This window comes from Prunus dulcis, chromosome 6 (assembly GCF_902201215.1).
Source record: "Prunus dulcis chromosome 6, ALMONDv2, whole genome shotgun sequence".
Classification (NCBI taxonomy): domain Eukaryota; kingdom Viridiplantae; phylum Streptophyta; class Magnoliopsida; order Rosales; family Rosaceae; genus Prunus; species Prunus dulcis.
In genome coordinates, this window is record NC_047655.1 from 26558217 (window position 1) to 26572087 (window position 13871).

Here is a 13871-nt window from a genome sequence, read left to right on the forward strand (position 1 = left end):
GAGAAATTTTGGGTCAATTGTGTTTTGAACCATATTGGTAGGAGCTAAAGAGATAAATTGGTATAAATTAAGTATTGCTAGTAAAATTAAGTTGTAGAAATAATATCTTTCCATTCTTATAAAAGACCACACCAACTTATTGCATGCATATAATATGTTGGTTCTGATTTTCCCAAAAAACAAAAACAAAAAACAAGATTTAATAAATCAAGTGGTGCTCTTCATCATTCGGTGACCAAGAAGTTCATGGCCAGTGACCACAGCCATGGCAATGAGAATTCCCATCTGCCTATGGATCTCTTTCAGCGGGTCCACCGGACTAGGCGGGGTTATGAAAGTAATTTCATAGCTGGCTTGAGCTCTAGGCGCTACACCTTCATCCTCAAGCATACTGTCATAATCTTTTCTGTTAAAATCCCCCACCGCCTCCTGAAGAAAGGCCTGCATGACGACACAGTAGGCGCTCTCGCAGGCAGTCAGAGCGTTTTTGGTCGGCTTGTCTGTTACCTTTGAAAGAAGCTGGAGTATAAAAGCATGTGTGCTTGCTGCATTCTGTGTGGTCTGGTCTAGGGCTACTTGGGTCAACCGAGCAAAGTCTGCTGATGGAGTTTTTATGTTTTGGGTGAAGGTTTGGTCGCAGAATCCATACTCCTCCATTTGGTGGCAGACTTTGTCGATTCTCTGTCGGGTTGGCTGGTTGAAACTCAAGCAAGGATGGACGGCATTGAAGAGGATGAATATGACGAGGGCTAGAGGAAGAAGATGGATGCAGCAATGAGCATTAGCAGAAGCCATTTGTGTTGCTCAACTATGCATGCACGTACTATCTTATATATAATTCTCGTATGCGATTTTATGTGCATGAACAACTCAGGAACATTTAACTTATATTCCAAAAATAATCTCACATATGTCCTTTTTCTTTTGAGCAAATTTACACACCAAAGTCATAAGGATACACCTAAATCATTAGCCCAAGTTTCTTCCGTGAACGGATAATTTTACTTGATTTAAAAAAATAAAAAAATAAAAAAAAGCAGATTATTTGCCCTAGTTTGATAAGCATAGAGGCATGATCCTTGACTTAGTTAATAAGGATACCTAAATAATTAAGCCAAGTTTCTTTCGTGAACAAATAATTTGACTTGATTTTTAAATTAAGAAAACAGATTATTTGCCATATGAAGTTTAATATTTTCTCTCATATGCCCTTCTAAAGTTATATTGGGGTTTGGGTTGGTACAAGACCGAACCAAGTTTAAGCCAAGGCTTAACTCGGCTGGGTTTACTATGATCCAGCTGCCGGCCTACTCAAACCATCGTTTGCATGTTATCACGATTCACGAGGTTTGTATTGGATTACATTGGATTAATCACAGCTTCTTAATAGAATTAAAGTAAATTTAAGTTTTAGTCACAAAAAAACTTTCACTTTTGAAAAAAACCAAAGCTTTTTCAAAAAAGACATAAAAACCTTTCAACTTTCAAAGTAAAGACATGCAAATGTAAAGGATCTCTTAGGAAATCTAAAAATAAATAAGGGCAATTTTGTCCATTTTAGCTTCTTTTAAAAAATTTCTCTCTCCTTTGGGTTTTTCCAAAGTCTCCCTAGAATTAATTGATAATTTTACTATATTTGATACAAGTGATATTGTGAGAGGGGAGAATTGAACTTATAATTTCCAGTGCGAGGATTAATATGCTTAACTACCACTTAAACTACAAGCTTCTTGAAAGAATTAATTTACATTTTAGATTAGGATGATTAGACATGTTCAAATTCAAGTTATTTTTAGACGACCAAACACTTGACTAGGATTGTGAAAACATGTAGCTTCAATATTCATGACATAACACAGTCAATGTTGTAAAGTCAACAATGTGGATCCCAAAATGGCAAGCCCCACTACCCAATTGATTGAAGAATATTAATGATGTTTGTCTGTCAATTAACTTGTGAAGTGAATAGCCAATGTCTTAGGCCTATAAATAGATACCTCCATCAGGAGAAGAGAGTGCTTAGAGAAGAGGAAGAGAAGGAAGAAAGAGGGTGAGTGAGTGGAGAGGAAAGAGAGCAGAGAGAAATTCTCCAAGAGAGAAAATTCAGTGAGCCACACATATTGTAAACACTAAAGTTGTAGCCATATTATTTTATATAGTGGAAAAGTTACTGCTGCTGCTCTCCGAGGACGTAGGCATAGCCGAACCTCGTTAAATGTTGTGTCTCATCTACTTTACGTGCAGCTCAATATTTTAGCACATATTCCGTTCATTTTATAACACGTTATCAGCACGAGAAGCTCTCAGGTATAATTTTTGTGCCGCACTATTATCTATACTACTAACCATTATGTTGATGTAAGGAAGAAAAGTAATGGAGGAGCTGTGGTCTGCTAGAGAGATATACGAGCAAACCAACTGGAATGATAAGCTCCCTGCCTCTTACTTTTTCTATTATTTTATTATTTCTCCACACAATTTAATACTCATACTAACATCCAAAGCTAATGAAGTTTGCAAGTGGAAAGAAGAAAAGCCAACATAATTTGTCTAGCTTTCAAACTAATGAATCATGGTGTTGATAAGATTCCAACGAAGAAAAAAAAAGGTTGCAAAAGCTCCCTGCAACTTTTATATATTCATATATATATATATATATATATATATACATACATACAGTAATTCTATTATTAGCTTTAACGGACAGTTTTACTTTCTATATTTTTAGTGGTGGTTTTTATCCACACAGCTATTTTATTTTCTGTATGGTGTAAGTTCATTACCCATACAATTTATTTACTGTATGGTGTAGGTTTATTACCCATACAACAGTATCTATTTAAAAGGGTGGCGCGGGTTTATCGTCCATGCCTTTATTTTTATTTAAATGTATGGAGCAGAATTAGTGCCCATACAAGCACGTTTACTTTATCGCAAATTTACTTTTACTTAAAGTATGATGTGGAATTAACCCTCATACTTTATGAATTTACTTTACCGCACATTTAATTTTATTTAAGGTATGGTGCGGGATTAGTGTCCATACAGCAAGCTATTTAATTTATGAATTTACTTTACGGCACATTTAATTTTATTTAAGGTATGGTGCGGGATTAACGTCCATATAGCAAGCAATTTAATTTATGAATTTATTTTACCGCACATTTACATTTATTTAAAGTATGGTGCGGGTTTATCGTCCATACCAGTAATTTATTTACCAGCAATTTATTTTATGGATTAATTGTGCTGTATGATAAGTTTTTACTGTATGCAGATCAAGACCAGAAGTTCCTTGATCCTCATCATACAATTACATCAGGACTTGAAGATCATTGATGATGAAATTAATATGAGAGCTGGCAGTCTCTCCGGTACTATATTTGTAAACATGTGATTGGACTTGAGGGTCCTTGATCCTTGACATGTAAATAAGGACATGGGGTTCCTTAATGATGTAACAGTACCATATTGGTTCATAGTGCCGTACACATGGATAATAACTGTACTGGCAAATGTACTGTACACATGAATAGATACGTATTCATGACTTGATGAATAGTACTGGATATATGAATAGTGACGTATACATAAATATTAACCATTTTGGGTAAACCGTCACTATACAAAAGGGAACCTGCAGTTCCTTAAACTCATGGATGAGCAATTAAATGAGATGCCAAAAGTTCCTTAAAATATGGACAATTATGTAAGGGCTTGAAGCCTAGAAATATGTACAAAAAAAAAAAATTGTAAGAATGTCCATACCATGAGAATATGTGATTTTAGCATGAAATTCAAAATCTTACAGTATTGAGAACCTAAAGTTCCAACAGTTAAATGGACAACCCTTGAGGTATTATTGCAAATTGTGGTACACCACATATTTCTTTGGCATAAGAATATGATGAATTTAATAAAGTTCGATTTTGTTATAATCGACACCTCAAGGAAGAAATATATTTTGTGAATTTCGGTTGTTAAGAATACACCGTGAAATGGATAATATCAGTATAAACCACAAATGATGAATTGAGGCTCCCCACATATTTTGTTATATCTGGGCCGGAAGCCCATGGATCCAAATATATGAGAGATCCTAAACTTGAAGTTGTGGGTATATAGTAGGTAATGTTCTTCACTACTATATTGCAATATTATCGTGGTCTTTACTCAATCCATATTTCATGTCCATTTGAAAAGAGCGAATAAATTATAAGTTTGTGCTTAACCCAGACCAAAAGTTCTGGGCTCACATGCATGGAAATATGTAATTTGAGAGATTTGATGTGGTTATTTGAACTTATAAGGAACAAGGTTCCAAACCGTCATTTTGAAAAGACGTAAAAATCACAGGTGCAAGTTTAAGAACGTGCGCAATTATTATAACAGGAAAGGAGCATACAACATATAAATTTTTTCCACCTGCAATGAAGGTGCAGGCCCTGTAAAATCTATAAAATTACATTATGTTCTGGAAGCCTCTGAAGGAAGAGGACGACGCCTCTTAAGCTTAGCCATGAGCTTCTCGTGGTCTCCCAAAATTCTTTCATTGGAGACCTGCAGCATGTCCAGCTTTCTCAGTGTATCAACAGAGTACGAACTCACCAGTTTCAACAAGGCATTATTCTCTCCTTTAAGTTTCTCAACCTCCTGTTAAGACTCATGAAGCATTCTTTGAAGAGACGAATTTTCAGTTGTTAGCTTCTGAACCTCGTTTGCTCTAGCACGCAAACGATCAGCCATGTTAGAAACAGAAGCAGCACTTTGAATGCTAAAAGCCATTGAGTCATCAATAGCCTCTTCCTCAGACCTCCCTGTTAACAATATTTCATCCATTTGAGTAATGAAATTCCTAGCTACTATGACAGCAGTAGCATCATTCATCATCACAGAATCATTAACTGTTAGATGACGATTTTGGGATACAAAGGATGGATGTCAAACTTTGGCGTCACTGGTTGTTGTGGGAGCATCATTTAAATTGAAATAATTTGGGCAGGAAGAAGAGGAAGTCATTTTAAGGAGGTTTCGAAGAAAGTCTTAGAAAAACTAAAGTTTCAGAAAATGAAGGACGTTGAGTTGAAACGCAGTTGCTCCAATCAAGTTTTGTATAAGCAATATCTATAGACGGAAATGTGGCAACTTTTCAAGATCCCAATATCTTCTCGGATCCCCATATTCTCTTTTTTCTTTTCCAGATTCCAAAACTTCACGTGGCTTCCATTAATGTTTGTCGGCACTTTCGGCGTTTTCAAGTATTATTTTCGTCAAAGCTGATCTTACTTTACGGATTTTATGGAGCTACTTTTTCAAAAGTACCCCGAGAATCTCGCAATTTTCCTATGGTTAATTTAAAATTCACCGGTTCTACCTATTCCTTGTATTTGTGTATAAATGTGTTACTAACGAAATTTTCTTTGTAGAAGACATCCAGTTTTCCCCATACCTAGTGATGCGATATCTACTTGTTTTTCTTATTAGTAAGCACTCAATATACCCGAGAAGCAAGACTATCTCTGATAATCCATTTAGGAAGCGAGACTATCCCTGATCACGTTTTCGCTGCATTAGGGAACTGTGAAGGCGAGCTTATGCTCTAATCTCTTGAGGTCCTTCTAGACTAGGAGAAATGAGAGCTTGTTGTCTGCTCCCACCAGCTTCATTCCTTGATTGCTGAGCTTGTTGTCTGCTCCCACCAGCTTTCTTCCTTGATTGCTTACCTTATCTTGCAATCAATATCACAATTTTTTTTGCATTTTTTCTCTTTTTGTAACTCTCTGTTCATAAGAGATTTTATTTCTTTAGAATGAATATCTGAAGAAAGAATCCATGAACTGATCCTAACTCTGAGGGTTATTTGTTTTGACAGAGGCAAAAGAGTTGTGATTTTGCTCTTGCAGGATATAACTAGATCATCAAGCGCTACATTATATTTAATGGGCCGATACAAGCATGAATGATACTTGAGAAAAGTTTCTCCCACCTAATGATGTAAGCAATTCTTGTGTTATTTTATGCTTATATACTTATTTGATATTTTATCTTGAAAGGTAACCAAATGGGGAGATAAGTCTGTTCCAAAGAATGGCTTGTATGTATCCATGAATTATTAATGCAAATTTTACATATTGCAAGTTGGATACATTGATAATACACTGCACAGATTAAAGTCCCATAAGAACATAACATGGGTATAGCAGTGATCAATATGATGCATGCCTGTTGCGTAGCAAATGATGTGGATTGAAGTCCCGAAAGGACAATCCTTTGACATGTCAATATTGATATTGTGCACGCCTAATGCGTAGCAAATTATATGGGTTAAAGTCCCATAATATGGGTTAAGGTCCCAGAAATTAATTGACATGTATGTATTAATCTGTGGCATGCCTGCAGCATGACAGATATATGGGTTCTAAATGTTCCAACTCCCTAAATGGAGATTATCCACCCCCTACTATAAAATAACGCTCCATTGGAGGTTATAATCCACATTCTCACATAATAAAAGCCCCCTGCAGTGGCTTGGGTACCCAAAAACAAAGAAATGCTTATAATTGATGTATGCGCATGCACATGAGAATGGTGGGATCATGAATTGATGAATGACAAATTTTGATTTTGGAGTAGCTACTCAAATCATCAATGAGCTGTGTTGATTGGAACCACGTTCAATTATTAAATGTCGACAATATCATTGGCCAAAATGGAATGAGGTAATTCCATTATAGATGAGAATGAACGTGAAAGAACAAACCCACAGTACGAACCCCAAAATTTGTTAATACTGAAAGTTATACTTGGGTGTTCGGAATAAAAGGGAATATACCTACTTTGTATGACACAATATTTTTGGCATAAACAAAGAATGTTGGGTTTTCTCCATATTTATAGATTCAATTGTGCCCCTTTATTGCACATTTACGGAGACCAACATGTTATCTTTAAGGGTTATTAAATGCACGGAGCATATTGCCAGAGGCGATTCCCTAAAGATGTATAAATAGCTAGGTTAAAGCTATATAATGTCTCATATAGTATAATAACTTAAATAAAATCATTGAAGGATTGAAATTGCATGAAACAAGTCTGTGGACATGTGCCTGAAGCACAAAATCTGTACTCAATACTAATATGCATAAATTGCCTCAGTGAGTACAACACATTAAAACTTCTCAAGAGTTCCAGAAATATTTGTCTCGACTGAAAGATCGAGAATTATGCCAACGAGATTATTGCTTATACTAAGAAAGTATTGAAGCATTTTTATGCGGATTATTCGTTGGACACTTGAAGGATTTTCCGGAAGTATATTGGACCGGACATCGTATTTTCCAGATAGAGCTCAACTCCATCACCATCATTTTGGGATGATGTGAGGTATATTTGATGCTATCTCCGCATAACACCATGTACGGGCATATTCTTTCAAGTGAACTTACAAATAGCCCAGGTTTTGTTGGAAACGCGGACTTTGAAAATTTCTATGATTTACATAGAGATAGCTCACTGGAAATATATTTACTTACTCAACTACAAGAATTGTTAATGGCTAGATCCTCCCCTCACTCCGAAAGATTCTCACTCCAAAATATAGTCATGAAGACATCAAGGGGAGATATTAATCAGGGGGAGCATCCAGAAGTATGCTATACAGATTGTTGTACTCTTCTTTCTTCCTTCCATCAGTTTTCTACCTCACTAGGTTTTCTTCAAGCAAGTCTTTAATGATGCAACTAACATATCATTTGTGGTATCCAAAGGGGAGTGTTGTAAAGTCAACAATGTGGATCCCAAAATGGCAAGCCCCACTACCCAATTGATTGAAGAATATTAATGATGTTTGTCTGCCAATTAACTTGTGAAGTGAATGGCCAATGTCTTAGGCCTATAAATAGATACCTCCATCAGGAGAAGAGAGTGCTTAGAAAAGAGGAAGAGAGGGAAGAAAGAAGGTGAGTGAGTGGATAGGAAAGAGAGCAGAGAGAAATTCTCCAAGAGAGAAAATTCAGTGAGCCACACATATTGTAAACACTAAAGTTGTAGCCCTATTATTTTATATAGTGAAAAAGTTACTGTTCCTGCTCTCCGAGGACGTAGGCATAGCCGAACCTCGTTAAATGCTGTGTCTCATCTACTTTACGTGCAGCTCAATATTTTAGCACATATTCCATTCATTTTATAACAGTCAAAGATTAGTGACCATTAATAATATAATAATCATACATATAATAGCATCATAATCAGCTAACTTCTAAAACTTTTTCTAAGAGATCCAAATGGTTGGTTGCTTCTAGAAGACCTAGCTCTAGTTGTGCTGGGTAGCCATTAGGTCATGCAAAGAAACCAAAGCCATAGCAATCAAAATCCTCATTTGCCTATTTTTATTAGTAAGAGGGTTCTGAGTGTTAGGCGGTGTGCTGAGTGAGTCTTCGCAGCTGGCCTCAGCCCTCGGTGTCACAGTCTCATACCTCTGCACACTGTCGTAATCCTTCTGGAAAAACGACAGCGCAGCCGAGTCAAACGACTCCATCACCACACGGTAACCATTTTCACATTCTCTGAGGGCATTTTTCAGTGCAGGGTCGTTTGTGTTGTCAAGCACCTGCCTGATAAAGTCGTGTGTCTTGGTGGCATTGTCTGTGGCGCGCTCTATGGTTATTTGGGTGAGGGCAACAATATCAGCGTTTGGAGACTTCAAATTCTCCTTGAAAGTTTGGCTGCAAAACCCAAACTCCTCCATCTGCCTGCAAATGTGATCGATCAGTTGTTGGGTGTCTTGAGCCAAAGATGGGGTGATATTGATCACGAGGAAGAAGAGAACCAATAGCATTGGAACACGTGGGGATGAATGAGACTTATAATAGTCAGGAGAAGCCATTGTTTTGATCTTTGTTCAAGGCTTCAAGTAGGGTTTGGTGATTGGAAAGTGATGTGTGGAAATGAAGGAGACACTGTATTTATAGGAAAAACGTTGTCCTGTAAAGTCAACTTATAAGCTTCAAACCCTTTTGATTTTTCTTCATAGAGAAAGTTCAATTGTATCTCATGCAATCATAACACTGAATCAGAATCCGATTTGTTGGTTTCGCATTGATGTATATTGCCTACATTCTTATTCAATTCGCTTATTACTTAATTTTGCATCCAAGTGTTTTATATAACAAATCTGAGAGAGTTATTCTTTAATTTTAGCATTAAATCCCAAATTATAAAAGATAATCTTGTGATCCGGTGCTCGGATTGAAAGCTTTCAATTTAGACAAATATATAATTATTTTCCTTACGTATACATGAACAAAGTCAAAACTAGATGTGTATAAGGGCAATGAAGAGCAAAGTAGATATGATGTTTTCTTTTTTGGACAATTTGGTATTTTGAATTACTATAATCTATAAAAAGGGAGATTCGAATTCTGAATATAACGAACCGGTAATTTGGGCTATTGATTTAATATTGCATTTTCATATTGGTATTGTTACACACCAACTTCTTGTTCCCAACTTATGTGATATATAACATTGAAATCCATACTGTAATATCTTTTGGTGTGACATAAAACTTTTCATAATTAAATTTTCTTGATTCTAATTGAACTGTAATGGTAAAAAATCAAAATATTGCGCATGCTATTTAGACTATTAATACATTTCCTTATTGGTTTATTTTATTGGGGAAGAGGTTAGGGAAGAATACTTTGGAGTAAAAGTATTATCTTAGTTTAAAAAAAAATTTCAAATCACAAAATTCAAGAGGATCAGTAATTAATTTGAGTGAAGGCTAAGACTTGAGTATAGATCAAGACAAATTATAGCAAACACAAAGATGTCTTATGAATCTTCTTAGTTGTATACGACATATCACTTGGGGCTAAGCTCAGGAACAACACACACACAAGAAGACTTCTATAGTGAGGACCTTATATATGGCCCTTAGGTGAGGTCCTATCTCTTAAACCATTATATCAAATTGATTAGCTGTTGGATCAAATTGGTTACTCTAATCCAACGATTAAGAGATATGACCTCACCTAATGACCATATATAAGACCCTCACTATAAAATGACTCTACACAACAAGCCATAGCGAGCTTGGTTTAAACATCAGTCGAACAAACAAAATATATGGAGTTCAAGCCCAACCCAAATCAACCAATCTTAAAGTTTATATGGCATTTTAACTCCAAATTAATATGTCAGTTTTGTTGGATTTAATTAAGAACCAAGTGAAACTGCATATTCTTATATAAATGATTCATTAACCTAAGCCTAAATCCCCGGTATTTAAGTTACTAATCCCATTAGAAGGCCACAGAAAAAAAAATGGTTTCATCTAACTCTGCAATCTGTTGTGCTATTGTGATTGTTGCTTCTTTTTCCATAGGTTCTTCTTTTGCAGTCTCTAACAAGACCCCGACCAAGATTTGCATCCAAAACCCACAACCCAAAAAAATGTGTGGCAAATTTACAAACTGTCCCATGCACCACCTCAGCTGACCTGCCTAAACTCTCACCGATTTCTATAGAGCTAGCAGGGAAGCAAGCTGACCAAAACCTTGAGACTTTCAGAGAGCTAAGCCACAATGCACTGCAGCTAAGATGAAAGAGGAGTTTGATGCCTGTGTGAGATTTTACAAGGAGGTGAGGCCCCAAATCCAAGCAGCACATCTCTTGTCACAGAAGAGACAGTACGAGAACAATTCAGCTTTGCTTCAAGCAAATGAGTTTGCGTTAAAATGTTTATTAGGCATCTCTGTTGACTCACTGGAAATTAATCAGCTTCAAGAATCTGTGCTTTTAAAGCTGGACACTTTGATAAGTGTGAACCAATATATTGCTCTAGCGCAGCTAAATAAGCTTTAGTTGTTTGTTAAAGTAGATTATCCCCATATTGGTTGTTTCATACTCTATATTGGTTTCTTGCTCAACTCATAGTAGTTTGTTCTAAGGTTGGACTTGAAATGAAAAGGCGAAAGTGACAAATTGCAAATATATATAAATTTAAAATATATTTAGAACTATATGTTCACCAACTTGACAATTGAAATCAAACCAAAGAACAGAGGACAGGAAAGATCCTATTTAGACCAACCAAAAAAAGAGGTCCTCACACTCCTAAAACATACTTTAAAAAAATGCCTACCAAGTTAAACAATCCTAGGGAGACAAGAAAAATAAAAACCAATACTATTATTAAAACAAAACAAAAGCCCCCCTATATACTTTCTACATAGACTTCATTCTCTTTGAGAAACAGCAGATGGGGCGGTGATGAAATTGACAGCGCCAGCCTCCGACAGAGCCGCCTTGAATGCCTGCAGGTCCACTTGTTCTGCGCCATTTCCAGCCTCGGCTGCAGCCACAATGTTCTTGAAGTCCAATGACTCACCATCATAAATATCCCACCATTTCTTTACCAGCATCTTAATGTCCTCCCTCTCCATGTTTTCCTCCTCTCCAGTATACCTCCATGGCTTAGAACCCTAAACAAACACAATTACAATTTAATTAGTAACTAAGATCTTAATCTGTGATTAAAGATGTGATTAGTACTCACATTAGCACAATAGTGAACAAGTTTGACTTGGTCAAGCTGAATGCTTTCAGGGTGAAGCCAGAGCATGGCCAACACAAGGTTGTTGTTTGAAGGGATGGGCCTGTAGTTGTCCCTGAAAAACACGTTCAGAAAGTCCTGCCAAAATTGGACCAAATTTCATGTCAGATTATAGAGCATCTCCGTCTCCAACGGAGATGTCAAATGCAAAATGTTAAATTTGGATTTGATGACTTATGTGCCAATTTGACATTTTGGAAAAAACTTTACTCCACCTTAAATGCCAAATATCATATTATTTTATTATATTTTTAAAAGCAAACGAGACTCATATGATACATAAAGTTTTCAAAGAAAGTAAATGATAGTGGGGTCCATGACTAAAAAACATTAAAATAATATTTAAGGACCTTTTATATTGAGAGGGGACTTAATACACTTTTGACATCAAGCTTTTTGATATGTTATTTTTGACATATCTACTTCTATTTCTATTTGATTTCTTTCTATCCAGCAACAGTGACAGGTATGTAGGCATTGTTTATTGTGACTTTGCCATTGTCTTTGGCAACTCTCCTGCTGCACCACAATTTTGGTTGATTAAATTGTGGGCCTCATAATTCGCCCATGTGGCTTATGACTTATTAGTTGTCAAAGGTGACATGTGTCGACATCTAGCGGAGTACATCAAACGGTTCAAAGTGAAGACAATATTAAAAGGAAGAATCTCCTGTGATTGACTCTGATTAAATTCAAATATTAATCAAGTCAATCAATGGAAGATAATAATTTGGTTAAATTGCCAAATTATCAGAATTAATTTTAAATCAAATCAAAATTCCACAAAGGTCTTTAAGAAGTAAAGCTATTTAGGTCAAGCATCTTGTAGGAGCGTATAAATAGGAGGCCTCAAGACGAAAGGGGGAGCTGAGACAAACAAATCACTCAGAAGAAATAGAAAACTCTCTACATTCTTCACCTCATTTCGGAAGAGCCACAAAGCACAACAAATTCGTGCCCGTTCCTCCACCCTAGAAAAATCCAAACACCAAACAAGCCTTGTGTTACCTGTTTGATCAAGATCAAGTCTCTACGACCCTTGTATCAAACACAAATTTTCTTTAAACACTTTGGAGATTGAATCAGAGGATTTAATACAGAGATTGTAACCCTAAATTTCATTAATACAAATATTATTTTGTACACGTGTCCTTGTCTCGTTTGTCGCAGGAAATTCATGTTTACAGGAAAATTCGAATTCTGAGTATAAGGAACTAGCAATTTGGGCTATTGATTTAATATTGCGTTTTCTTATTAGTATTGTTACGGACACCAACTTCTTATTCCCAACTTATGTGATATATGACATTGCAATCCATATTGTAATATCTTTCTAGTGTGATATAACACTTTTCGTAATTAAATTTTCTTGATTCTAATTAAACTGTAATGGTAAAAAATTAAAATATTGCGCATGCTATTTAGCCTATTAATACATTTCCTTATTGGTTTATTTGACTGGGGAAGAGGTTAGGGAAGATTTAATACTTCGGAGTAAAAGTATTATCTTAGTTTTAACAAAAATATCAAATCAAAAAATTTACGATAATCAGTAATTAATGTAATAATTTGAGTGAAGGATAATACAAAGATGTCGTACGAATCTCCTTTGTTGTATACGACATATCATTTGGGGCTAATCTTAGGAATAGCAGACAAAAAAACCATACCGGACTTGGTTTAAACATCAGTCCAATGAACAAAATATATGAAGTTTAAGCCCAACCCAAATCAACCCATCTTAAAGTTTATGCGGCATTAAGATTAGTATGTCAGTTTTGTTTGATTTAATTAAGAACCAAGTGAAACTGCATATTCTTTATATAAATGATTCATTAACCTAAGATTAAGTTGCCAGTATTTAAGTTACTAATCCCATTAGAAGGCCACAGAACAAAAAAAAAAGAAGAAAAAAATGGTTTCATCTAGCTCTGCAATCTGTTGTGCTATTGTGATTGTTGCTTCTTTTTTCATAGGTTCTTTTGGCGTCTCTTACAAGACCCTGACCAAGATTTGCTCCAAAACCCAAAACCCCAAAACATGTATGACAAATTTACAAACTGTCCCATGCACCACCTCAGCTGACCTGCCTGAACTCTCACTAATTTCTATAGAGCTAGCAGGGAAACAAGCTGACCAAAACCTTGAGACTTTCAGAGAGCTAAGCCACAATGCCACTGCAGCTAAGATGAAAGAGGAGTTTGATACCTGTGTGAGATTTTACAAGGAGGTAAGGCCCCAAATCCAAGCAGCA

General features: G+C 36.0%; 2 protein-coding genes across 2 annotated transcripts; both read right to left on the reverse strand.

Annotated features, from left to right (window-relative positions):
• Nucleotides 1-207: 207 nt before the first annotated feature.
• Nucleotides 208-795, reverse strand: LOC117630585. The gene has a single exon (XM_034363285.1). It carries the CDS (start codon nucleotides 793-795, stop codon nucleotides 208-210), a length of 588 nt encoding a protein of 195 aa, XP_034219176.1.
• Nucleotides 796-8311: 7516 nt separating this feature from the next.
• On the reverse strand, nucleotides 8312-8884 carry LOC117630586. The gene has a single exon (XM_034363286.1). It carries the CDS (start codon nucleotides 8882-8884, stop codon nucleotides 8312-8314), a length of 573 nt encoding a protein of 190 aa, XP_034219177.1.
• Between the last annotated feature and the right edge of the window lie 4987 nt (nucleotides 8885-13871).

Bases quoted from the DNA above. Each gene is read 5' to 3' on its own strand.
- LOC117630585 (XM_034363285.1), bottom strand. From the start codon at position 795: ATGGCTTCTGCTAATGCTCATTGCTGCATCCATCTTCTTCCTCTAGCC.
- LOC117630586 (XM_034363286.1), bottom strand. From the start codon at position 8,884: ATGGCTTCTCCTGACTATTATAAGTCTCATTCATCCCCACGTGTTCCA.